Raw genomic sequence first — 25,459 nt, forward strand, 5'->3', positions numbered from 1 at the left:
ATATTAGTAAATAAACAGTCAAAGGACCCTTTTGTACCCCTGATGCAGCTCAGCTTACGTGGCACAGTTCACATCCACAGAACTAAACTCTTTCTCCTCTTATCCCCTGCTCCAAAAACACAATCCAAAACCCAGACTGGCCTCATCCACACTGCTTATTAGGAACAGTCCCCAGTCCACACTGGTTCCCAGACTGCTCAGACATTGTTTGGGACAGTGCTAATTGGCCTGGGCAGAAACCTTTCCAGGGACTGTGCTAACAATTAGCAGCACGTTCACTTGTGCACATGCTCAAGCCCATCAGGCACTGTGATCTAGCACAAGACAGTACTGTTTCTGCAGCTGCCAAAGGCTGCTCCTGATTTTGGCACCTTCCTCTAACGGATCCAGTTAATAAAGTGACAGCTCCAAGCTCCAGCTGCCCTGTACTACCCTGTCCTTTCCCCATCACCAACAGGAGAGGTAGCAGGAAAAGCAAGAGTTCAAAGAAGTGAGCCGTAGGAAGCATTCATGTGAGGACCAAACTGCTGCTTCCATCTCTGACAGTGAAAGAAGACAGCAGATGCAAAAACCCTGAAACCTGAATCTTCAGATGAGCTCTGGTTATCTGAATACTGACAGAGAGTAGACAGACTCAAACAGCTTGCCCCACTTTAAACAGCTTGCCTCAGTTTACATTTGGACCCTCAAGAACAACTGGCCTCACCAAACCACTCTTTAGCAGCTGATGTCTTTGAACAGCTTAAATCTCCCTCTGCTTCCAGGATAAGACAGATTTCTCTCAGCTGAGCCACCACAGAAGGTACAAGTTTAGATTAGCCGAAGTGAATCTGAGTTGGTATGTTGGCCTCCTATAACCTGCCATCATTCAGGCCACTATAGGGAGTGATAAAAATTACTGGGTTTCTAAGGTGCAGATGTTCTTACTCTGTCTGCATATGAATGAAGAATCAGAGTGTGAGAACATGCGTGACTAGATACATCACTAATACAGATGGAAAAGAAGTTTTTCAGTCTTCTCTCAAAATACTTCGAGAAAAATTAACAAATGCAAAGGTTCATATTTTCCATCCTATATGCTTCCTTATAGGCCATGCTCAGTTAATCACTGCTACAAGATTATTCCTGCTGTCTGCCTTACAACATCTGACTTTGACCATGTCCACTAATGATGGAAAAATTCCACTAATACTACTGTCCACAAAACTACCAAAATGGGTAAACTGCTTTCCTTACTTTGTTTGTACTATGCTGCCCAGAACAATTTTTCATTTTTTCTCTGCATAACTGCTGTTGTTTCGAAAGAGAAAAATATTATACTTTTTCATTTGCCCATAATTCAGTAATATTTGACAGGAAGAAAGTGTAGAAAATTACATATTTGAGTGGGAAGTACTAACAGAATGATTTACAACAGAAAATGTTTTGCAACCTTCGCCTAATACAAAGACTATGAAATAGTGGCTCCAGGTCTGACATTTAATTAGGATTATATAATACAAGCATGTGGCTTGTTTGTTCTCATTGGAAATTAATGTTCTGTTGATTTGATAACTGCAGAAGAAATTTGTTAAAGGTTTGTTTAACTTTTCACTAAAACCATCATTCTTCTGTCTTACTTTATTTGAGACAGGGAAATGCTGAGTTCACTTGCTTGTAGAATATTTGTATCTGATTCCGTGCTGTCAAAACAGAAAACAAGGCTAGCTTCTCCCAGAGCAGCTCACAAACTATTAGTTAAAACTAACATCTCCTCCTGCAGGAAATTCACAACTTTTTTGTCTAACACTCTGAATTTTTCCAGTGTTTCAGTATGATCAAAGCTGAAACTTCAGATAAGCTTTATTGTACTTTTTCCCCCAGACCGTAAGATTTCACTATTAAATATATATCTAATATATATGTGTGTATTAAGAATGCAGACGTCTTTTTCCCAGAACCCAGAACTTTTCAGTCCCTCACAATATTACAAATCCCACTCTAGCACTGTTTCCAAAAGCTCTAGGTCACTTGAGGTTTTGGCACTGAAAACAACAGTATCTGAGTCTTCCTTTAGAGCAACCTGTCTTCTTTAACTATGAATGCAGCATCGTATTCCACGACGTAAGTGCTGTTACCAACTTGCCTTTTATAGTTAATACATTAAAAATATGACTTTAAGAGAATAGGGGTCTTGCTGGTCTTCTCTGTTCATCTGCAATAGATGAAGTAGTTTAAAATCACAACAGCCCTTCTGTAAGCACAGCATATGTGAAATGCTTGTTTACCCTAGTGAACCAAGAACACGAATGCAGTTTAGACACTACAACATATTCCATAACATGCTAGAAGATAGACCAAAGCTCAGCTCTGGTTGTAGAGCTCATGCTGTTTTGACTTGGAAACAGAATGACACAGACTAGTGCCAACATTACCAGAGCCACATCTGGGGCAAATTCACGCCCTTGCACAGGACGCGGGCCCCGGCCATTGTGGCGCAATGGCGGCAGCAGGCCGCTGCGGCTCCCGGCCTTCATGGGCAACGCGCCGCTCGGGCTGCGACGTCGCTGGGCCCGGCACGACGCCGTTACGTCAGAGCAGCAACCCAGGGGCCCAGCACCCTCCGCTCCGGGAGCAAGACAAGCGCAGCAAGGCCGCTCGGATCGGCCGACGCTCTCAGGCCGCTCGACGCTCGCTGCAGACGCCGACAGAACAGCAATCTCCCGGCTCCTCCTCGCCTCCCCTTCCCGGCAACTCGCGGCACCGCAGTCCGGCACCGGCCGTCGCACCCAGCCTTCCCGCACGCACCCTGCCCCCTCCTCCTCTCCCGCTCGCCTTCGCGTTTCCTGTCTGGGCGGAGGAGGTTTGGCCCAACGACGACGCCGTCCCCCAGCGGCTGAGGCGAGCGTCATGGCGGCGGCTCTCTCAATGTCAACGGCTCTGAGGCACCTTGTGGCGGGCAGCGGCGCTGCCGTGCTCCGCTTGTCGCCGGCCAGGTAATGAGCACCGCGGGCGCTCGCCGGCCGGCAGCACGGCCGCCCCGCACCGACGGGCCCGAGGGGAGGCCGCGCCGCTCCGCTTGAGGAGCCTGAGCCGGGCCTAGTGCTCCGCCGTCGGGAGCAGCGCTGAGGGCACAGTGCGGGGTCCCTCCACGAGCAGGGGAGGCCAGGCTGTGAGCGGGCGGCCGGCACAGCCCTTCCAGCGGGGCCGGGCCTGTCGGCCTGCGCCTGTCGGCCTGCGCCTGTCCTTCCGCGCCGTGACCGCCCGCCCCGCGTCCTTGTGGCGCCCGGAGGCCGCAGCTCCTGGAAACCGCTGTGCCCGGCTTCCCGCAGACTTCCCTCCCGTGCCCCGTGCTGCTCTGAGGTTTCTCCACATCCTCAACACGAGGCCTTTGACGTGTTCTCAGGGGATGCATAGCTGATCTTTCGCTGATGCTTCACTGTCATCTGTGAAATAGTGCTGGAAACCACTTAATTTTTTGTTGGCACTTTGTTTTGGTTTTGTTTTTCTTTGAAGGGGAGATGTTACCGAGGACTTAATGCATTTCCCAGCTTGTAGTTGAAGAGCTGTGTGTGTGTTCTGTGCGTGTCCCAAGGTTTTGTAAGATCTCTTCTGATCAGGAAAACAAATGAAGTTCACTGCTGTTTTCTGTGAAAGGTTTGCTTTCCTGGGTTAGGGAAAGCTACAGTAATTATTGAAAATATCTGTGTGTTTTCTACACATTTATTTATTTTAATCTACACACAGATGACTGCATACATACACTTAAAGAGGTAAAAGGGTTAAAGCCGAACTGTTTTGGTTTTGCCCTTTTTATTATGCCCCGACTGTTCCATTGGTTGCTGTTCCCCTTTAAAATGACACCTGTTCTACAGTGCTGAAAATTAACTGTCAGACTCACAAAAATACTCTGGAATCCGTGAATATGAATTTAGGAGCTCGTCTGCACTAATGCGGATATTTCCTGTTTCCATCTGGCTGCTCATTTCTGCCTTCCCTTTCATATACCCTGTAGTGCTGATGCAAAAAGTTTCCTGCACTGCGGTACACTGGAGCAGTCAACTCATCCAGGTTAAGAGTAGTTTTGTTTGTTTGCTTGAAACACACAATTTTCTAAGCAGTTATTCCAGCACAAATAGTAGGACATAAAAGAAATGGGAATGAACAACATGGAGATGTGTGGTAGGGACTCTGGAGTTGTCATTTCTTCTGGAATAAGATCTATCCCACAGAATGAGAATTACAGTATTAGTGTACTTTTTGTTTATTTAATTTAATTTATTTATTTTTTTTATTAGGAGGGATCTTGGAGATATTTGCCTTGGGGGAAGTTGAATATGTTTCGCATTTCATGGGAAAGTAGTCTGATTATAAATCTGCAAGGTTCTTTGAGAAGAGGCACTGCAAGTCACTTTCACTTAGTTTAACACAGTTTTGCAATCATTGCATGCTAGAAGACTGAGAATAAAATTTTCCTTGGAACCAGGAGACCTAGAGTACTGTGTCTAGTTCTGGGCTCCCTAGTATGAGAGAGACATGGAGCTACCAGAAGGAGTCCAGCAAAAGGTAAAGAAGATGAAAAAAGAACTGTTGCCTTACTTTTCTTCTGTACAGAAAGGCTGAGAGAACTGAGACCATTCAGTGTGGAGAAGAGAATTTAGCTTGGGGGAGGTCTTGCCATTATACAGAGCTCTCTAAAGGCTGGATAAAAGAAGATTGAGCAAGGCTCTTCAATAGTGTCCATTGCCAGTAAAAGAGACAGTGTAGTAGTAGATCACCATAAGTTCCTCCTGAACACCAAGCAGCACTCTGTTCTGTGTGGGTGATGGAGCACTGGCACAGGTTGCCTAGAGAGGTTGTGGAGCCTCCTTAGAGATCTTCAAAAGCTGTGTGGATATGGTTCGGACACCCTGCACTGGGTGTTCCTGTTGGAGCTATTGATGGGCTGGGAGGACTAGAGGTCCCTGCCAACCTCAGCCATTCTAGGATTCATTGAAATGTTGAAATTACAGATTTATGTTGTTAGTTGAAATTGTGGGAAAAATGCAGTTTATTGTTTGCTCACTGTAGGATTAAAGTTTAAAAGTGAAAGCATCAGTTTTATTTGAAGTGTTTTTTGCTTTTTTGTTTATTTTTTACTTGCACAAATTCCAGTAGTTCTACGCTTTTTGGAGCTGCAGTTACAAAGTAAGGTAGCTGCCTTATGGTTTTGAAAACATTTCCTGGGAGAATCTTCCAGTGCTGCCAAAAGATTCTGTTCTAATTTCCATGAGTAATATTTGTTTATTATAAATACATAGTACATCTTCAAGTTTAAGTGTATCAATTTGAGGATTAAGCACTTCGGAATTTACATGTCCTTGTGTGGTGATTCCGAACTCATGACTAGTAACACAACTGGGAAATAATTGTTCAGCCCAAGTTATGAGTTCAGACACCATATCTGATATCTTTAGGAAATGATGCATGTCTAGCTAAGATCACTGAAGCAGCAGTTACTGAATCCATACTTCTGTCTCATGGCGAGCCTAATAGACCATTAGCAGCTGGGACTGCAGTTTTGAAGCTTTTACAATGTAAGATCTATTGTCTCATGATCTTAAAGTTATGTTGGATGTGTTTGTCTGAAATAGATGTCAGTGGGAAGGATGTACCTTATATGTCTGCCTTTCCAAATTACGTAAAGCTTGACTGCTCAATTACTGTCAGACAGAATTTGATTTAAGGGTACAATTTAAATGGTACAGTTTCATGTGAATAGGAGGAAAACAAAGGAGGGACTCTCTTAAATGTCGTTGACTTGGGAAAGATCACAGTTTTCCCTTGAGCTGGAGAAAGTGGGTAGGTTGAGCTGGGAAAAGAGAACTTTAAATGCTCTGTACTTGAAGAACAAACAAATTTATTCTAAATTGAGAAACAGCTATTCATTCCAAAATCACTTAGAATTTCAGGGTCCCTTTGTCTCACAAGATATCGCAGTCATGATACAAAGAAAATCATTCATTTTGCAGAAGCAGAATGTTTTGTATGTGCAGGTGTAGTATCTGGCTATCCAGTCCTTAAATTTTATAAAAATGGATTGTTCTTATCACTTTTCCATGAGAGATAATGGTTCTTTAAAATTTATTATTTGTTTCTAGTAATTGTATTGCAGAGACTCTAAGGGTGATCAGAAATGTTCTGCTAATTCATCATAACAGACACCTGAAGTTAGCAGGGTGAGGAATTTAGGATATTTGTGTAGTAAAAAGCCTGTTACTCAGTTCATGCCATATGCTCAAGAGAATGAGGAAATCTGGGATGCCATTTAAATATTACTCTTCTATTTGCATATGCAAAGTTGGCAAGAGGTTTGCTCAAAACAGAAAAAGAGGGGGAAGCCATTTTTGTGGAAAATAAAGAAATTCTAAATGCAGAAGACGTGTAGCACTTTGTTCAGTTGCTACCTTGCTTTTTCATCAGTAACACGGAAAATGTTTCACCTTTTGTTTACGTTTATTTTCTCTGAGAATAACTAACTTTTTCATGCCAATGTTTGGTTTTTTTCTCCTAATTATTTGTTTTCCTCAAAATAGTATTTCTTTTGTTGAGTATTTTGTTGCTTTTTTTTAAAAAAAAAAAAAAAAGATCTGGAGTAGTAACACATTATTGAAGTTGTCTTACTTCTTATTTCATCCACCTGTTGTGCATGCTGGCCACATTCTCACGTATGCCGTACGAGATAATGTAAGCGTTGTGCTCTCAGGTTGAAACACTGCTCTGATTTATTTTTATTTTTTTTTCTTTAAATAAAAAAGTAGTATTTCAACATCTAATTTTGTCTGAACTGATTCCAGTGGATGACTGCATCTGCAGACACTACCTGGGTTAAAATTTGAGGATAAGGATTAAAAGTTAGTGGGGATTTCACCCTTACTATGTAAGCTGTACTTAGACATAGTCTTTTGGTTGCTCAGAGGGGAAATAAGCCTCTTAAAATATATATTTAACTCAAATTTTACAATTCAGTTTTGAATTTCTACTTTGTTTTTAATGTATATTGGAGAAGGTGTGGTGAATCAAACTGTACTACTGCACATTAGTGCAGCTGTAAACCAAAAGGCCTAATGAAGCTCAGAGGAATTTCTTAGTTAGATTTTAGTGATGTGGAAGTTTGGAGCAGACTTGAGGTGAAATATGGAGAGACAAATATATAAAGGGGATAAAAGATGAAAAACACTGCAATTTGTTCAGTTAATAAATATCACTTTAAAAACAAAACGGTAAGCAGTAGGAAGTCTTTGTCTGATCTTGCCTAGAGCACTAATGTAGAAGTAAAAGCTGCATATAACTAAGTGCATACTTCATTAAAAACACATCTCTTTTGGCTGTCCACACTACTCTGATAATAACTGTGTGTGGATACAAGGCAGTGTAGTTGCAAAATATTACTTATTCACCATGATTGAAAGCATCACCTGTGGTTATTATTTATTTATTTTTTTTATATATAATTACTTGTCCCTTGAATGATCTTTTGGTCTCTGTTTATTGTGAAGAAGGAACTCTTGCCCCATCAGTTCTGCATGCTTTAAAAGACAAGGAAGAGTTCTGACAAATAGGATAATTTGAGTTCTGTTATAGTGCTTTCTATACAATATCAAAATTAATAATCCTTGCTTGCTTCTGCCAGGCAAGAGGTGGTGAGCCAGCAGTGACTGGTCTATTACTAGTGGATATGCATATCCGTATCCATGTTTGGTTAGAGCAACTCCAGTGAACCCGAGTGGTTTTTTTATTTTCCACTTTAAGCAGTGTGGGGAGCAAGGTGAGCTGTGCCTTGATTCCTTTAGCATGGAAAGGGGAAGGTTTGGAAGGCTCAGTCAAGAACGGTGAAGTTTGGATGCAGTGAAACATTCAGAATATTAAAATATTGCTACCAAAATGAATTCTTTCACAGATGAGAAGTGAAAAATAGTATGTTTCATGACCTTTAGCCTCCTAATTCATGTTCTTAATGCTCTGTAGGTTTCCCGCAACATTTCGTAAAGTTTAGTCAGTTTCATTGTTCTAGTTGAGGTTCAGTAGAAAGGTGATGATGTAAGAGGGTCAGACAGGGAAAAGAGATGTGGATGGCCAAAGTTTGAGAAGTGGGAAAAGGAGAGAAGGTTGTGGTTTTGGGTTTCTTTTTTCTTTTTTTTTTTTTCTTTTTTCTTTTTTTTTTTTTTTTTTTTTCTGGGAATAGCTGAATTTCTAATGTAATTGAAGAAAAGTAAATAGAGCAGGAGGTGATGACAGCAGAACATTCCTGATGAGACTTCTTAAATTGCTGCTTATAGCTGAGAACTTAGAGTGACTTACTTTAATTATATTTGTTTCCTTCACTTTTGGAATTAGAAACCCAAAGAAGGAATGACAGCCTTTCTAGAAATATAAGGTTTAACAGAGAAAAGAAGGAAGACTTTAAGGCTATGTTTTTGTATTGGAAGATGAATACTAAAATAGCTGTAGGCTTGCCTTTGCTGAAAAATATCTGAAAGCTTTGTTATCAGCCCAGTTTGGGCTTAGAACTACAGATCACTTACCTAAAGTCTGGCATATTAAAAAAAAAAAAAAAAAAAAAAAAACACAGAAAAAAAACCCCAAACATTACTTTCTACTTAAAAAACTTCTTCCTGCTCTACTGATGAGAGTATGGTGATCTTCCCTCTACTTTGGAGATTTGTAAAGGAGTAGATTGAGACAAGAAAAAATTAAAATGCAAGGTTTGATTAAGGCCTTCTCCTAAGGCAGAGGGCTATAATATGATACTGATACTGAGTTTGAAAAGGAATCTTATTTTAGAATAAAACAAAACAAGGGGAAAAAAAAAAAAAAAGCAATCGCATAAACTCTCCTATAAAGAAGGATTTTGTGGTGATGTTTCCTAATACCAGATATTTGGTATCTCTCAGTTTGAGAGGGTATTTTCTTTTTTTAAACATGCTTTAGTGACTTAAATAATTTTTTGTCAAATAAATCAAGAAATCTGTAGATTAAGAAATGCCGTATGGATATACAAAGTAGGGTAATTTGAATGCTGTCGGTAGTTAGCATTTCAAATCTGTCAACATAATATTAAAATGTGCTTTGGTTGTAGTAGTTTAGTGTTTACTGTTGAGCATGTTTAACTTAGTGTGGGAAAATACTTTATGGTCAAAATGACCATGAAGTTCCTTAATGTATGTTTGAGTGTTATGACTTAACTGTCTGTATTTTCCCAGTATAAGTCTGAATTCTGTGCATTATTTGCAGAATTTTTACACGGTTGCCCAAGAGGTGGTTGTTTTGGGCTCCTGTTTCTGACTACAAGGAACTGTAGGGACTTGTAGGAACCTTCATAGCTGTTCTTCACAGAGGCATGCACAAGTGATTTTCAGGATAATTTAAAGTACAAAAAAAGAAGTAACTAATGAATTTAATTGATGCTCATCAATCAACTTTACTCTTTTACTCAAGCTGCAGCTGAAATAAGTGTCTCATATTACTTTTTCTGGGAGGAAATATTAGATTGATGTATAGATGATAGTATATTAGGCCAATGCACTGAATCTCCCTTATACTGTGGGTAATCTTGCCTGTCTTTAAGACCATGTTAACAGGTGGTGAGGACAGAAACACAGATTACGATTAACATGACTGCTATTATAAACTTTCAGTTACTTTTACAATTTTTTTGATACTGCTTTTGCTTATTCAATGAACAAATAATCTACTTTAAGTAGTTACAAATTCTAGTCATCCCTGACATGTGACAGGTTGTCTGTTAATGTTGTTTCTTTAATGGATTTGTGAACATTAAGCATGTTTTAAAATAGTGTTAGGTGTAAGATAAGTTCTAGGGATATAAAAAGAGCAAAATCATTACTCAGATCTGTCTGCGAGTAGCAGGAATTCTTGTTCATAGTTATTGTGCTCTGTGATGATCTTAGCGATGGAAGGAAGAATCTGTTCTTAAGAATAGAAGTTGTACATTTCTGAACCATGTCTGTGTACTTTTTTTTTCTCCCTTCTTTGTTCGTTTTTGTTAACATAATTATTATGTTATATATTGTAATTCAGCTTGTAGTATTCTGAGGAAAACTAGAAATGAAAAGTACTCCAGCTTGTGCAGTGGCTATTGATTTTTTTGCTGTTGACCAAATTGGCTGTTGTAAACAAAACTGGCTGTTAATAAGAGAAAAGTTACATCCACTGAAGTGCTGAGCAGGGAAGTTTAAAGCTACTATAAATAGTTTTTCAGAAAATGAGAACAAATTCAGAAACATCCTTTATACTGACAGTTTCAATACATTTGTATAATCTTTCAGAGTTTATTTTTATAGTCTTATCCGCATACGTTTCTTCATTCTCACAATAATAGATTTTGAGTGAATTTTTTAAAATTGGTACCAATAGGATTCTAAACATGTCACAAAGTATCCAGACTGCATTAGGCTCACATCTATTATTGCTTATTAAAAAGTACCATTAAGTTAGCAGGAGGCAATCTGAAAATGTTATCTTTATAATGCATATTTCCATATTTCTTAAGAAATTAGTAGCGTACTTTTGTCTGAACTGTTAGGTTCAATTGCTCTCTCCTAGCCAGGACAAAAGTATATTTAGTTACTATTTTGTTAACAGGCCGTGTCTAGCTGCAGTAATTTGTGTATGTTGTAATGTTCGCTTTCCCTGTAACTGAAGCTGAGGAAGTAAATTAACTTCTGACCAGACTAGACAGACTGTAGGCAGCTCCAGAATGTGTGTGGGCAAACACTTCTTGCAGCTGGTTATTCTTGCAGTGTTTGCTTGAAAGATTTCATGAACAGTTTCTCCTAATTCTTTATAACTCACATATGATGTATTCTATATAAAACATTTGAAGTCTTATCTTTTATTAATGTGTACTGGGCACTTATATGCTTCTGATGAATGTCATTTGCTATCTATCTAATAAGGTAACATCTTAGTAGTGTTAGTAATGCCATTTATATTGAAGTATATTAAAGAATTATTTCATAGAATAATTGTTTAGTTCTACATCTTTTTTTTTTTTTTTTTTTTTTGTTAGTATTGCAGTAGTTTTAGTTAGGGATTTTTATAGGTATTTCGATTTGAATTGAATGATCTTCAGAAGTAGCATTTTTCATTATGAAATTAGAGTTGTATTTTAATAACCCAACAACAAAGAAGTGTCTTACTCCCTTCTGTAAAACTGGTATGTTTTGAACTAAGAAAAGAAACAGCTCCTAATGCAGTGGTTTTGAGTGTTATGAGATCGAGGAATATTTGTATGTACCCCAAAGTTATCTAAAGGGAAATTTAGCAGTAGTAATGCTTTGTCATACAGTGATGTTGATTATGCCTACCAGAGAAAGAGACTAGTAATCTGAATGTCACTGTCTGTACTGGAATTCAAGAATGAGGTAGGTTTCCATTTGAAGTACCAGTTTTGCCTTAAGGGTTTATTCCACTTCAAAAAAAAGTAAGCAGTAGTATCCTTCCAGAGAGCTAATAGCTACTTAGATAGTAGGACAGTAAAAGAAGGCTAACAAAATGCTTTCCTTTTGTAGTCCTAGTGGAGTGGGAGAGATTCCAACTATAAATAAAAGTGCTGGAGAACACAAAATGTATGAGCAGTAGCTGATGAGGTTACTTTTATCTCAGAGGTGAGTTCGCAAAAAATGACTGTGAGATGTATTTACAATACAGCTTTAAATGGGAAGAAAATTAATTAAGATAATTATGGAACAACAGTGCAGTCAACTATTCTTTCAAAGCAGATGTCATTTAAATAACAGTTACTCTTGTGCCTCACATTAATTTCTCCCTCATGAGTAGTTGTCTCAAGACTGCAGAGATTTATATGGTATGCTGCAGATGAAGCTTCTTTTTTTCTAAACTGGCAACATGTGACTGCTACTCATACTTGCATCTATACTGATATTTGAAGTTTTGATGTGATAACTGTAAAATTTCAATTGGAGATGCTTTCATAGGCCACATAGGTTGCAAACCTAAAGGCACGTGTATTGTAGAAGGTAAATGCTGGTCTCCACAACAGTAATCCATATGGCTAGTATCTTTTTAGAAAGTGATAAAATATAAATTAAATCTTTATAAAGTAGGTAAAAGTAAAGTCTTTTGGTTTGTTTTCAAAGTAATGATGCTGAAAAACAGATGCAAATAGATTACATGAAATGGTGGAAGCTGCAATTAGTAGGAAGTCATGATTATCAAATTGCAAAGAAGCATTAAAGTCCAGCTGCTCCTAAAACCAGGATAAGCTGGAAGCTGAAGGTGATCCAAGCAAGGACAGTGCCCTCACTGACCAGGGCAGTCATCTCAACATGAGCAGAACTGTGTACTGATAGTAGGATCTGACAGGAGTCCCAGATATAGCTGAGAGATAAGCCAGGTTTGGGGTCCACCTGGGGTCTCCAGTCAAAAGATGAGAGCCCGGTACAGGTTTGAAGACAAGCTGCAATGTATCTAAGTCCATGCAGGCAACAAGGTCAAAAAGTGGCAGGAGAGATGCTGTAAGTTGAGAGATGGATTGAGGCAGGAGCCAGAGCCAGGGCTGTAGAAAGATAGACTTAATCATGTTGCTCAAGCATGGGCTGAAGATCCAAAGCTCAGCTTAAGTAGATCTCCTGATGTCCCCATGGTGAGACTGATCAGATTTGCTAAGGCCTGCTAGTGCCCTCAGGGCCCTGACACATAGTCTGGCAGCCTGTGTCTTCAGGATGTTTTATTACGCACAAGCTGACTTGAAAACTCAGAATTATTCTTGCATGTAAGATGGTGTCACTGGTGTATCTTCATGTTGCTCAGTGAGAAAAGAAATATTGAAATACTGTGTTGTTTGTTCCACTCAGGGGTGTGTACAGTGGAGGAGCTGGAATATTTCAGTGAAGGCAGAACGTGGACAGTCAGAAAAAGAAAATAATGATCTGTGGTTGATTAAGTTGTGTGGTGTTATGTAGAGTAGCTAAGGCAGATGATAACAGTAAAATAGCAACAGTTCAAAGAGGATTTGAAGAAAAAACCTTGATTTCAGGAGGGAAACAGTAGAGAAGGTGGCTAAGATGAGATAAAGTGGACAAAGAAAGAGTGAAATCATCCTTGGTGTTAGCTAGATTATCTCATTCTCATCTAAAACAACTGCTGAGAGCATGTGATTTGGAAAAGTGACGTTCTGTCTGTCATGTTTCATTTGTGAGCCATTTGGTTGTGATGTTTATGAAGTAATACAAACAAAAATTGATAACTCTATAGAATAAATTTTCCTTCATTGCTGCCCAACAGCAAAGGCTTACTAACCAAGTAGATTAGTTCACTTTTATAAACCATAGTATTGCTTTAGACACAGACTTTGAGATTAGGCTGAGGTTATTTGAATAAGTGTTGCCTAAACCTATACATTCGGTTAAATAGGAAGGCAAAATTGAGAGGATAGGATGGAGCCAAAAAACAAGACCATGCTTTGCCATAGAACAGTTTGAGTGAAGATTCCTGTATCTTTGCATTTCTTGTTTAGTTTTACATAATTCAAAGGCTCTTGTTCAAAATGCATGGACTTCCCTAACCCAGAGGTGGGCTGTGGAACATTAGTTTCATTCCTCACAATTTTGGAATTAAACCCTTTGACTTTTGTTGTTCTTGCTATAAAGAGAGCACAGTTTTTAGTTACTGTCTAGTTATATGAATGTATGTGTGGGGAGAAACTTGACATTTACAAAGAACAAACAGCAAATATGTCACCTGTGTGTTTTGTCTTTTCTCTCCACATTGTTTTTCCCCCTTCCTTGCTAGCTTTATCAGGCTTTCTAACTAAATAGCAGTAAGAGCTTTTGGAATTAGAAGCAGAAGTCTTCTACATTTTCGTAAATCACTGTAAAGAAGAGGAATGTAACTGAATTTCATTAAATAACAATATTCAGTTGGTAGTTGATACAGGCTATGCAGGATTTCTGCAAAAATCTCTGCAATGAGTTTTGTGATTACTACAAATACTAAATATTTTTGGGTAATTCTTAATGTTCTAAGCCCCATTATCTGAAGTATTTCTATAGTCTGTACGCTACTGTCTGGGCTAGACTAATTTGAATTATTTGCATAAAGGGATCTAGAAGCACTTACATGACATTAGATCCAATTAATGACTGAGTTTATGTACAAGAGGGTTGAGAAACAGTCTGGTGTTGTCCTGGCGTTTTCTCAGAGTTATTCTGGGGCATGAAGGCCATGTTTGCCTGGGTGCTGCTATGAGCTTGTGCTAGCTCTGTGAATTTTTGCCCCAGATAGTCATCACCTCAAGTAGTTGTCATTGTGTATACACTTGTGCTGTGTGCATGCAGCCACCCAGTTAATTCTCCTATAAAGCAGGTTCTTAGAGAGCATGGTCGAGATACTTGCATAGCTCTGCAGGAGTAGGTTAACCCTACCTGTGTTTGCTGTCTGACCACAGGTGAGGAACAGGAAGGGCTGCACTGTGCTCACCTGTGCTTCAGGTGTTGGCAGCTCATGGAGCTAGATTTTGTCGTGGGGACTTTGCTGGATTGCTAGAGGTGACTGCCATGCTCTGATCCTAGGGTACTGCTGGGAGCTGGAGCTGTGCTTGCATAGTGATGTGGTTCATCTGATGCTGTGGCTGTTGCAAGGATTTCCTTTTCTGTGAAATAATTATAGTAGAACCCAAAAGAGCTGAAGTATTTAGTACTTAGAAATATTTAATGAGTTATATTTGCAAAGGCAAACCAGTTTAGCATTTAGCTTTGAGAATGCACACAAAGCCACAGGTCAAATGTTAACAGTTATTGTCTTGTTTATTGTATATTAGATGCCTGATGCTTCTTTTTGTAAACAGATTTGCCTGAAAATAAAGCACAAAAGCACAAAAAGTTCCTGCCCTGGTTATTGAACTAAACCTTGAATACATGTGTATATTTTCATATGACCTTTTATGTTCTTATGCAGTATTTATACATCTCTATTTCAGTGCTGGTCTTTTTTCTTTTTTTTTTTTTTTTTTTTTTTTTTTTTTTGTTTGTGCTGCTGCTTAATATAGAAACAGCAGTAGTTTAGGTTAAACAATTAAGTGTTCCTTTCATTCATCCAGAAACCATCTTTGCAGTGTTGATAATTTAGCACTGTTTTGCAAGCAAATAACGCCATTAGTTTCTGAGAGTGTAACTGCATGTAAATTGGAAACTTGCTTCACCTCCAAACCCAGGAGAAGCTATTATGCAAGTTATACTACAAAACAGAACCACATGGATACCACATGGACTGTTTGGCATTATGAACTATCCCATATTTTGTTTATGTTGTAAGAATAATAAATATGCCCTGGTTAAAATATAATATTATTAATGACTCTGATGAGGCATTGTCACCTTAGTTACAGTATTTCAGTAGTAAATCTACTACCAATAAATCATCCCACTGTATTTTATCTTCCACAAATTCAGCTTTATGAGCCTGCTTTATAAAAATGCAGTATATGAGACCTGAATGCAACTATCTGAACTGTATCTGAAATGATTTAACAGGTCACTCATGTCTACAATATGCATGAAAGAACACTATACTAACTTGTTTTTAGTTTATTAAATTGCAGCATTTGACTATGTTGGGTGCTGTGGAGAGTTCTGACCTGGCAGTTTATCTATGTTCTTCTTGTTCAGAATTTCAGTTTTTATGGTGACTATAAGCTGTGATGCTTCTGTTATTCCTAATAAATGCCATAATAATTATAAAAAAATAAAGAAACTGGTTTTCTAAGAATGGTTATCTATTTTGTCTTTTGTGTCTGGTGTGCATCTGCAAATGCACACCTGCTGGTTATTTTGATCATTCAGTCTCAGATTACTTAAAGCTTCAGGTAGACTTAACTCTAAGTGAGTACCTTTATTTTTCATGAGTTGTTCTCTTGGACTTTTTTCATATTTGTGTTGTGATCTGATTATGTGTGCCATAATATCTACTTTTGTTTAGTATATCTCCAGCAGATGACCAAAAGGGGGTGCTAATAGATCAAACAGTCAGATGAGTTGCATGAAGAGGTTAAGAAGTCTTTTTTCTGTTCTTTTTTTTTTTTCTTCTTTTCTTTTTTTTTCCTGCCATGAATTCAGTCTCAACTCCTAGATTGGATCAGGTAAATACAAGTTTTTGTATATAGGTATTGTATAACATGCCAGTAAGTGTTGCTCTTTGTGGAAGGCAAACTCATGCCTTGTGAATATGGCTGCTTGTCACCTTGTACTAGGTTTCTGGGCGTTCCTTTTGAGATTTCCAGAGCCTCTGTGGCTGGTATCCTCTTCCACAAGACTTATGCTTGTGTTGTAAATAAACAGACCATATAGGTTTTAAATACTGGTTGTTAGCAGACTCTTAAGAACTTCGCGTTTGATAACTTTAAAGTGTTGACTACAGATATCCAAAGTTACTAAGGTAAATTTTTAAGCCTTAATTCAGAAATTGAAGAAGAGACGTATGTTCACCGAAGCAAGGAACTCTGCTATCTCCTTGTTGTGTAGTGGGGTAGGATAGTCAAGAGACTATAACCTTGTATATGGGTTGTATTGAGGACTGAAGAATTTCACATGCCTTCATAATGGGCCCCTCCATTTGTCTGGTAGAGTTACAGAATCTATTTGTGACTTTACTGACTGCAGAAGGGGGAGTAACCTCTTCCCGTAGAAGAAATCTGTGTGGATAGCTGGTCATGGTTTTTCCAAAATAAGCAAAACTTACTAAATTTTATGAAGTCTACAAATACAGGGTTTCAGTTGTATTCATCATTAATTCATTCAGTGTTACTGAGCTGATGGGAGAGTTTTGGTTTTTTTTTAATACAAATATTTACCAAGAAGACCATGTAGAGAACCCTTTGCCAACTTTCTATTCCTCTCTCTCTGTTCAGTATAAAAGATCTTTAAATTTACTGTGAGATTCTAAAATAACAAGTTGTAACTATAATTCACTCTGGATGTAAAGTTCCTGTCTATAATGCTTCTCTAAAGAAATGTATGTTAGGGAAGAAAAAGTGACCCTTTTTGAAAATCCTTAACACTGGAGCCGAGAAATCTAATTGAAGTGTGTTGTTTTGTAGCAGATGTTAAAGTAAACTTCATGCCGAGCTAGGCCATGATTGGACTTATGCTAAAGACAAAATTGTATGATAAATAGTTATATTTTAAGTGAAATGCAGATGTTAGTGTGGTGAAATGATCATAAGTGATACAAATGATTAAATGATGATATTGTGAAACAATTATACAGGATCTTGTAGATCAAATTTAAGGAATTTAAATGCCTAACACATATGGGAAAGGAAGGGAAGAAATAGCACTTTTGTAATTGTAAATGGAACAATATTTTAAGTGGTGATATTCTCTCTGGGCAGAAGGGCCTCATCCAGGTTCATGTCAAGTTAGTTGTGTTTGTGGAAAGACAAAGATACCTCTATATTTGTGTTAATGTTCAAAGAACAAAATAGGTATCTTCCATTAATACAGTGACTGTATTTAAGAGAGAAAATCTTGAGAAGGGAGCTAGTGCCAGATGCATCTCCAGCAGCCGCAGCCAGGCCTCCTTGTTGGCAGAAATAAAGCCTTCTTAGAGACTAGAAGAACTTGCGTAAGGTTTCCTACAGTCCAAGAAGCTGCAGAGTTGATTAGCCTCATACTGAGCGTGTGGGAAAGTACCAGGAAGATCAGAGAGGACATGAGTGACTTTTTAATAAACCTTAATTTTACTTTTGTCTAAATCACTTTGAGTTTTTTGTTTGTTTGTTTTTAAAGGCTAACTATTCTAATAAGCCCCAGCTTTTGCATTTAAAGCTTGTTTGTTCATCAGTAGGGAACTCACTGTAAGAAAAATGCTTACGCAAATCTGCAGCGGAGCTTTGGCCAGCTTGGAGTTTCATCTCATTTTGTTTGGTAGATTGTAAGCGTGAAGGAAGTTTGTCTGATCTGTATTTTGGATGGGAGGTTAATGAACCTAGATGACAGGAAGGTTGATTTTTACTAGCTGTTATGTCTAAAAGTCTCCGTAGAGTTTCTGAACTTTGGAATTAAAATATTGATGTATTTATTTAAAATTTTCTGTGAGCAGTAATTTTAAATCAGAGCTTGGTGAGAAATGGGACTTTCTCTTCTTGTGGCGTCAGCCTGAGATTTTTGGCCAGGGGAAAAAGAAAGCCTGAGCAGCTGAAAAAGGCAAAATGCGGTAATGTTAAGCCATGTTGCTTAGAAGGAAAAAAAAAAGAGACAAAAGCATATTACAGGTGAGAAGAAAGGAGAATCAATGGGGGTTGGAACTACATGATCCTTGAGGTCCCTTCCAACCCGGGTAATTCTGTGTGATTCTGTGTGAGAATCATAAGAAGATAGAAGGATAAATTTGGTCTGTTGGAGAAGCCATTTAAAGGTTCAAGGTATATGTGGGCAGAGTCAAGTAGTAATTGGGAATCTTGTGAGAATTGCTTTATTGTTGGGGACAAAACAAAAGGTTGTGATGGCATAGTCACTTAAGGTATTTAGATCATATATTCATTAAACTTAAATGATAAGTAAGTGTCATCAAGTCTGTATGACTGATTTGTGAGGGAAAATGTGATTGATCATATGGTGCTTATGACTGTAGGAGTTTGAAAAGAGGGTTATGGGGCAGAGGTATCTTTCCTCAGCTTAGTGTCTGGCATAAGGGAAACTGTGCAAAGAAACTTGGTGAAAATCAAATAAGTTCCCTGGGAAACAGTAACACTCTTATTAACTTTTAGATAGTAATATTTAAGGTGCATGGTATTTTCAAGTTGTTGATATTTCTAGGCTCTAGGATACTTTCCGAAGAGAGTTAGAACATATGGAAGTACCAAGAGTCTGTCATCTTTGAAGCAAAGCTAGTGTTTTATGTATTCTTATACATTGTCCTCCATGAACTTAAGCTTCAAATTTGTTGTCTGTCCAAATACTTGTTTTCAAACAGTTTTCAATTACAAAGTTCTTAAAGAAAATTCCACCTCCCTTTAATCCAGACCTGAGCAGATGGCTGCATATTGAAGGGGAAGAAGGTTACTAATGCCAGGGGCAGGTGAGCTTTTTCTAAAGTGGTGAAAAGGAGCAGAAGTTAAGTTAGCAAAAGCTGTCCATCTGTCTTTGAAGAAGCGAGATAAAACATTATGGAGAGCTGTAAGGTAGGATGCCTTCCAAATCATCCCATCTGACATAGACACCTTGTGCAAAAAACATTAACTCATCCTGTGTACAGTGTAGTGGCATCTCAGGGAAAGGTTCTGCCCGCTTTTAATATGATGGGATTTTTATAAATATGTTTTTCCCTCTCAGCTTTAATTGTAGGAGTTTTTATTCTTTTCTCAAAAGGCAGAAATTTCCAAAATGAGCAGTCACCTGAGTAAGAAGTGTGTCAGATGGCATAATCTGAGTGGAAATAATTTTGGAAGGGCATGGCATTTATGCTTTTTAGAGCTGCTAAATGGTTGTTCATATTAAAAAGCTGGCTCAAACTCAATTTGAAATTTTGTTAAATTGCATTTATATTACAAAGAAAATGTGTGATTCTGATCAGCCTAATTACTCCAATCCTGGCAAACTCAAATACTTCACATCTTCCTCAGACCTTTTCATAGAGCAAGGAAAAGCTTCCTGATTTATACGGCATCTTTTTTCTCTGCTGTTCTCTACGGTTTGATTGTGTGAACTTTCTTTGGCCATATATTATGTAACGAAGTGTACACCACATCATATAGTGCTCTAGAATAATTGTGGGATGCTGTTTTGGTACTAAAATTCTTGTGGAGATGAGGAGATAAAGTGGTTTTTTTTTTCCCCTTCAGAATGCTTTGCCTTGGTTAAGGTTGGAAATAATGTGCTTCTCAGCTGCTTTCTTCTGGAAGTCATGTGTTATGCTCCTCTTCTAGGGTAACTTCTCATTGGTTGCATCTAGAAGCATCTTTATAGCATACTGCAGTATGTATTACTATATTCTTTTTTAAGTCTTACTTGTTTGATATGTGCAGACTAAAAAATGAGAGCTGTGTAAAGCCACAAGTTCTCTGGATCAGAGATTTTGAGGTAACAGAGGAGCTGTCATCTGGATGTGAAATTCTTGCATTCCTTGGCTTCCTCAAAAGCTTTGTGTTATTCTTCTGAGTATCCTTAGAGGCAGTTTTTGTAATTTCAAATGCACATGTTTGTCCACGCACAAAGTTATGTGATTCTGTATGCTTCATTTGTCGAGTTCAATTTTCATGACTTAGAGACTTTGTTGTCATTACTGGAAAATTAAAGGTAATTTAGTAGCTTGTATTCTGTGTTAGGTGTAGATATATTGGTGGGAATCTGCATTTGAAATATTAGTGAACTGAGCTTTTTCCCAGTTGCTTTGTTTTATAATATTATTGTGACTTATTTTATAGGCACTAATTTCCAATTCCTTTCTGGTGCAAGTTTTGCCTCCTCAAAACTTTGCCATGCCAATATTGTCTGAAAATTGAATGCTCATTTAGCTATTATTCTACATACAGTGCAGCTATTTTCCTCTATTTAGCACAGTAGTGGTTGTTTCCAAGTGATTGTTTTCATATCTTCAAATGAGGCACTGAACGTTATGGTTCAATGATGGGACTTTGTATGTCAGGTTGCTGATTGGACTTCATGATCTTGAAGGTCTTTTCCAACATAGATCTTTCTGTCAATCTGTGAAATGCACTATCACCAGAATCCATGAAAACTGGAGAAAGATTTAAAGCTGGAAGACATGAGTAGGTGCATGCATCACTGGGACTCTATCCTTAGCTACAGCTTCCATGTTCTCATGTCTTACTAATATGCCTTGTAAGGGTACACTGCTGTAATTCTACAGGTTTTGAATGACTGCATGCTAGTTTTCCTGCTACCCTTTTTGAAGTATTGTTTGTTCAGTAGTTACGGTGTAGTTGGATGTGGAGACTATTTTTGTGTTGAGGATTTTCTGAAAGTCTTGGAATTCTGATTAAAAAGCTGTTCCTTTTAAAAAATTTTTTTAAAGACAATTGTGGATGGTTTGGTTTCCTCAAAAGATAGTGGTGTTAAATCACTGGAAGTACAGTTGTAAGCATCCCAAAGGCAAAATCTAAAAGTTCTCTTGCATCTGCAAGTATGTTTGTCTTCCCAAGTTGAGTAATCTTCTGAAGAACATTTGAAACTTAGGGGGCTTAGCTCCTGGTTTGTTGTTTGTATTCCTGCACTTTTTTGCCTCATTTGTTTAAAATGACCTTAATTAAACGTGAAGCACACTACTAGCTCAGAGAACTGTGCTTTCTGGCTTGCTTCACTTGCTGTTGCATTGTTTTGCCAAAAGATGATTTGCACTCAAAAAGCCTAATCCTGACATCAGTGACATAATGCAAACTAACAGCAAATTCTGTTTCTTAATTCAGTGATGTGGGCTTGGATTCCAGGTTTCCATCTGTACCTTGCAGGTTTAGCAGTTATGCAGAAAGATTAATCAGATTTCCTGGAAGCTAATAAGTTGGCCTGTACTGATTCAGGAATGCAGCAAAATGGTTGTGAACTTTGCCTACTCAAAGACAGAAAATTTTGTTTGAATTATTAGCTTAGAGTTTTTGTTCCGTTTGTTGATTTTTCTTTTTGCTTATTAAAAAAAAAAAAATAAAAAAAATTAATGTTCTGGTTTGAAGTGTAGAACTGGAGCTTTCCCATTACAAATAGGTTTAGGATTTTTTTCTTCTGATGCCATCATTTTAAGGATCAGAGTTCCAGAATACTTGCAGCAGCCTTGTATTTTTCTGTCTGTTCGTGACAAACCAGCTACTGTACATTCATATAGAGCAGTACAGTCCTTGCCACTGGCAGTCTCTCTGTGACAGAGAGCCTGTAGGCTGACATAAAGTGCAGCCTGTTGTGAACTGCTAAGTGGGAGTCTGCCAAAAACTCAGCAGACAGAACTAATTGGGGAGAAAAAGGATTTTTGTGCCCTCATCTCTCCCTCTTCAATTTTTTTTACAAGACGGATATTGTTAAAGTAACTTGTTTATGTAAGATTTGTCTGCCTCTATTTTCTCATTGCATGAATCATTTTTTAACTTCAAGTCTTGCACCGCAGGTCACTGAGCACTTCCACATGGCGGCTGGCACAGGACCAAACTCGAGACACGCAACTCATCACAGTTGATGAAAAATTGGTAAGGGTTTTCTACTGCATACTGCTATGATACAGCCTTCGGGGTTATTTCTACACAATAGGCATTCAGTATGGTATTCTATGCTCTTCTAGGAAAGCCATACAAATGTGAACTACAAAGCAAAAATCCTTCATACATTTTTTAAAAGGCAGCATTAGTAAAACAAGTATGTGAAGGAAATATGGCATTCCAAGTATTAAGCAATATAAAGTGATGAGTACCTTGTTTATTATTACATTGTGGTCAGGGATCAGTATGAGCTGTAATTTATAACAAGTTTTATGTTTTTGAAATCTGAGTATTCTTCTGTGTAGTGGAATCATACAGAATTTGCCAGCTTCCTAAAATTATCTTCATTAGGACCCATATTACAAAATAGTGTGCTTAAAGAGGCATGCAAGGTTATTGTTACTGTGTACATATACTCTAGCTTTTGAATATGCATGAAGGTTGGATTACAACTAGGAACAAACGCATAACATTCTTCTGCTAATCAGTAGCAGATCAGAAATTTGGCAATCTTTTCTTGTAAGTTCTTCCATAATGTGTGGTCTGTTACTCTAGATGCAACCTGACACTTATGTTTACATTATTCAATGGTATAATTTTTGTAAGACTTCTGGAGGGAATGCGTCACAGCAGAAGCATGCTTTTCATTGGTTTTCATATCACTTTTGAATCTTCAGGGAAAAAAAAAATCCCATCATATATACCAGGCAGTTCATATTGTATCTGCTTGCTTGTAATCCTGAAACTATGTTAACTACTTGCAAACATAAAGAAATATTTGGGATTTGTATTTTTAAATGGAACATTCGTACAGGTAACTGTCTATCCACCGAGAAAGCTGAAGATTATTAGAAAAAAATGCACCTAGTTTGACAACTAGAGGACTTCTATTTTTCGTTGTTTGTAATTTACATTTAGCAATAATAAATTTTTACTTATCTGTAAATATATGTATTTTTTTGTAATTGTTTCTTCCATATTTAAAAATTGTAACGTCATCCTAGGTTCAAAAATAAGGGAAAAAAATATTTTAGCAAGGGTGATTATCTTGCTAATCTTACTGAATAAGTTGGGTTTCAGAAAGTATCATTTATTGTACAGGAGTTCATGAGTCACTATGTAAATATGATGCACCATGTCAATAGGCCTTCATTTCCCTAAACATATTATAAATTAAATTTGATTATTATAACACTGTTCTTTCATGTATAAAAAAATCTAAGTAGAATATTTGTAATACCTGACTTTACACCATCAGATTTCCCTATTATGACCTCCAGTGATGAATATGTAAATCTGAAAGAGACTGCAGTGCAAAGACAGACCCACAAGATACTCTTTTATCTTCCATTTTATAGTTACATGTACATTATCTTAAGTTAGTTTTGCATTACCTTGTCTATCTAGCAATGACAGTTGATCCTTACAGTTGAGTTAAACTACTTTGAAATGCAGCTGTTCTGTTCTCTCAGTATTGGTGTAAATGAATTGTAAATAGCATAGTTGTTTCTAACATCTATGTTCTTGTCAAGTTGAAAGCACTCATAGTCATTGGGATGTTTCTGAAGCCTAATGTTAGTAGCCACTGGATCATTTTCTTCAAGTTCACTGTTTGCTTGTCAGTTGTAGACATGTGTAAACTAAATGGTCATTTAATCCTCAGCTATTTTGAATATCAGAGATTCTTGGGCCTGAAACCAAAGGTTATGAAATTAGAGTAAAATTTCTAAGTAATTAGAAATTAGAGTAAGATTCTAATTTGAATATTTAGATAAATTATTGACGAATTATTCCTAGTGCCATAAAATGTCCAATAATTGATATTAATAAGCAGAACTATACATCCCATTAGAAAGGAGGGCCTTCACAAAGAGGTTTAATGTGATTTTTCACCTTTTTGGGGATTTTCAGAATTTCTCTAGACATGTGTTAAACCCTGTGTATAAACAGAGTATTGTACTAATATATTTTAGATTTTTGTAGCATATTTCCTAATTTTAGGTAACATTACATTACAGGTAATTTAATAGGTAATTTTTAAAATGACTTTGTGAGGTATAATGAAAGTACTGTTTCTCTGCAAGTTGTGATTAAACAGTATTCCAAAAGTCAGTATTTGACATTTAATTTTAAAAAGCCCTCCCTTTTCTTACTACAAGATACAGGCATCTATAGTTGGAAGTCATTAAATTATATTTTGATGAATTTGATGGCCTTTTCATACAGATATGTATTGATGTTTTAAGTCTGACATCACCTTTCAGGTAGTTTTTGTATGTATCAGAAAGAAGATGCAGGAATGGGCAGAAAATGTGATATAGTTCTCCATTTGCTGTATTCCTTCTGTAACTCACATTTGGAAACTGGTCTCCTCTGGGAGTTGATGATTACAAGGCTAATATAGAGTAACACTGGCTATTACGAGCTTCTAATTGGTTATTGTAATTGAGTCTATTGTCAGTGCTTCTGTGGACTTCATATTCCTACATGAGCATACACTTAACTAGAATGTGATTGACGGGGATTCCTTTGAATTAACTAGAATCTGTTTGAATCAAAAGGAACAAAATATTCCTTGTCTTAGAAGAAACAAATGAAATAGAAGGGAGAAAAGTATCATAACATAAGCAGTAGCCAGTTGCAATCTTCATGCAGTCCAGCATGCGTTGAATACGATAGAAAAATTAGTTCTATTGAAATACTGAAAAATGAATGTGAAGTAAGTAGAGGATTATCGACATTAGAAAAAATATTCTCAATGCTCAGCTTACATAGAACACATTCAGAAAACAGTATCTTTGTCTGAATTATTGTTCATTTTTTGTGTGTGTTGAATAAAATAATTTTAGTGAGTAGCTAGATCCAAATAGTGTAATACAAATTGAACAAAGCTTAACAAAAATACAGCTCTTGCATCATATTTTGAATCTCTGGCCACCAATTAGGTCATATTCCAAGAGTTTGGACAAATAGCTGGGTGAAAAGTAGTCTCTCAAGACCCTGCTTGCATTAGGAAATATGGGCTATAGAGGACAAAGGCTGTTGGCAGCAAATCTCCCTCAGGTAGTGTTCTGAAATATTTAACTGTTTAACTTATTTTTATGTTCATTATACCAGGCTTTGGTAATTTTGCTTAAAATGGATTTCAAGATTGCAAAAAAGAAAAAAAAATAAAAATAAAAATAAATTAATTATATTTTTTTATTTGTGATTTTCCATCAACATAAATACATTACCTGTGAGTTTTCAGATAGAATGTAC

At 37.4% G+C, this 25,459-nt stretch overlaps 1 protein-coding gene across 1 annotated transcript in view; it reads left to right on the forward strand.

The window, feature by feature from the left end:
• Positions 1-2,870: 2,870 nt before the first annotated feature.
• Positions 2,871-25,459, forward strand: part of NDUFS4 (NADH:ubiquinone oxidoreductase subunit S4) — a 43,661-nt gene continuing 21,072 nt past the window's right edge. The window contains exons 1-2 of the mRNA XM_015848725.3: positions 2,871-2,975; positions 22,111-22,189. Coding sequence (XP_015704211.2) covers positions 2,890-2,975; positions 22,111-22,189 — 165 coding nt within the window. The 5' untranslated portion in view covers positions 2,871-2,889. The remainder of the gene's footprint in view (positions 2,976-22,110; positions 22,190-25,459) is intronic.

The sequence above is a fragment of the Coturnix japonica genome, chromosome Z (assembly GCF_054131305.1).
Source record: "Coturnix japonica strain WE chromosome Z, WE-NBRP24, whole genome shotgun sequence".
Taxonomy (NCBI): domain Eukaryota; kingdom Metazoa; phylum Chordata; class Aves; order Galliformes; family Phasianidae; genus Coturnix; species Coturnix japonica.